At 51.7% G+C, this 2,007-nt stretch overlaps 1 protein-coding gene across 1 annotated transcript; it reads right to left on the reverse strand.

Annotated features, from left to right (window-relative positions):
* Positions 1–213: 213 nt before the first annotated feature.
* On the reverse strand, positions 214–1,292 carry LOC111949090. The gene is made up of 2 exons (XM_023965401.1): positions 688–1,292; positions 214–557 (listed from the first exon to the last, which is right to left on the reverse strand). The coding sequence occupies exons 1-2, from the start codon at positions 1,261–1,263 to the stop codon at positions 258–260; spliced, it is 876 nt and encodes a 291-aa protein (XP_023821169.1). The 5' UTR covers positions 1,264–1,292; the 3' UTR covers positions 214–257.
* Positions 1,293–2,007: the final 715 nt, after the last annotated feature.

The following is a 2,007-nucleotide window of genomic DNA, read 5'->3' on the forward strand; positions in this document are numbered from 1 at the left end:
GGGTGATGCGGGATAAGAGTTGACCGCCTAAACCGGAAGCCTCGATGGGGGTCTCCAGGGGTTCTGTGGGAATCGACAGATCATTAACAAGTTGCTGGTCAATTAAACTCTGCTCGGCCCCGGAGTCGACCAGGGCCCGTAACTCATGCACATGGAGATCTTGACTTAACTTGACAGGGATTAGTAAAAAATTATTACCGGCCAGGTAGATGTTTGTTACCCCTCGCAGCCTGTCTCCTAGCGAGGGGTTCGGGTGTTTAAACGAAGCGGGCAGGAGATGACAATGTGGCCCTTTGCTCCGCAATAGAAACAGGCCCCCTCCATGCGCCGTCTGCGGCGTTCCTCTTCAGACAGTCGAGAGTGTCCAACCTGCATAGGCTCGTCTGGAGGTCTAGAGGGGCTGAAGGAGTCGAGAGGGGTGGCGTGAACAGCGTGTGAGAAGTTGGAGGATGTAGTGGTTGCGGCACGCTGGAAAACGGGCCCTCGTTCCCTTTGACGCTCCCGCAGGCGAACATCAGAGCGGAGTGCCGCAGAAACCAGTTCCTCAAATGACCGGGCTTCGGGTTGAGAACACAGATGATCCTTAATTTGTTCATTTAAAGACTGGTAAAAGATCCCCTTCAAAGCTGCGTCGGGCCAGCCTGCCTCGACCGCCAGAATACGGAAATCTATAACGTGTTCACTCACCGAGCGGTTACGCTGCCTGAGCGCGAGTAACCGACGGGTTGCTTCGTCCTGTTTACGTGGTTGGTCGAAAATTAACTGGAACTCTCTGAGGAAACGTTCATAAGTGAGGTGGCTTATGGGATTGGAGGAGAGGAAAGCCTGGGCCCACTGGAGGGCTTTATTGCGTAGAGAGTTGACGATCAGTGATATTTTACTGTGATCCGACTGATAATGACGGGGGGCTTGTTGGTAAATCAGCTCGCATTGGAGGAGGAATCCTCCGCAGGCTTCGACGTCACCAGTAAATGGTTCCGGTTGCAGCCGGATGTTTTCATGAGCGGAGGGTGATCCGGAAACGGAAGTAGCCGAGTTAGCCGTAGCTTGAGCCGTATCTGTTGGAACATGGGAAAAATGTCCGGTTAAATTGTTCAATGTCTGTGTCAAACCGTCCAGGCGATGAAAAAGGTCCTGTTGGGCCGCGGCCATCTGGGATAGGGCGTCGGCCTGGCGACCAAGCAATATGCCTTGCTGGGATACGGCTAATCTGAGTCCCTCCGGGTCAGCTGGGTCGGGATTATGGCCAGTCCGTTCTGTCATGACTATAGAACGACTGAGACCCAGATGCTGAAACCCGGAATGAGACACAGGACAGAGATGTCTTGGCAAGAAGGTAGAATTTAATATGATGGCCAGACAGGTAGGTAACTGTTACTGGAGGTCCGAGAATGTAACTGCGGCTCGTGGCGTCACTGGTGGAACTGCTCGTTCGGGTCTGGAGTCGGCAGCGTGGGTCCGTTTCGTGAGGCAGCTGGTTCGGCAGAGGCTCGTGGTGAGGATGGAGGGAACAGACCAGTAGAGGAGTCCGGATTACGGCTGCTGTGGGTGACCACTCGTGGCTGAGGTTTCCTGGAGACAGGTAAAACAGCATATGTTAACTACTTGGCTTAAGGCAAGGCAACAAAGCATGAACTTGACGTGAGGCCAAATATGCACCATCAGGGGCAACGGACTGGCGTTGAATGAAGATCCTGGAGCTCCTTAAGAAGGCAGGTGTGTCGATGAGGTGAGTGGAAGCAGCTGGGGATAATCAGGAACCAAGCGGAGAGGAGAGGGGGGAGGAGTCTGACAGAGGCACCATGACATAATTAAAACAGGTAAAAATGAAAAAGAGACATACAAGGCAACCAGATACCTATTTGGACTTGGGGCAGTACAGAATAAATAATAAAAACAATGTTTAAATAATAAAAACAATGTTTCGGTGGTTCTTCTCCAATACATTTATCTGTAATTTGCAGCTACTCCCTCCAGAGTAAAGCTAACCTCTGACAACAATACAAA

This window comes from Oryzias latipes, chromosome 17, assembly GCF_002234675.1.
Source record: "Oryzias latipes chromosome 17, ASM223467v1".
NCBI classification, from domain to species: Eukaryota; Metazoa; Chordata; class Actinopteri; order Beloniformes; family Adrianichthyidae; genus Oryzias; species Oryzias latipes.

Bases quoted from the DNA above. Each gene is read 5' to 3' on its own strand.
- LOC111949090 (XM_023965401.1), bottom strand. From the start codon at position 1,263: ATGACAGAACGGACTGGCCATAATCCCGACCCAGCTGACCCGGAGGGA. The intron at 558-687 runs GTGAGTGAACAC...CTCAACCCGAAG, and splicing joins TCAGGCAGCGTAACCGCTCG to CCCGGTCATTTGAGGAACTG.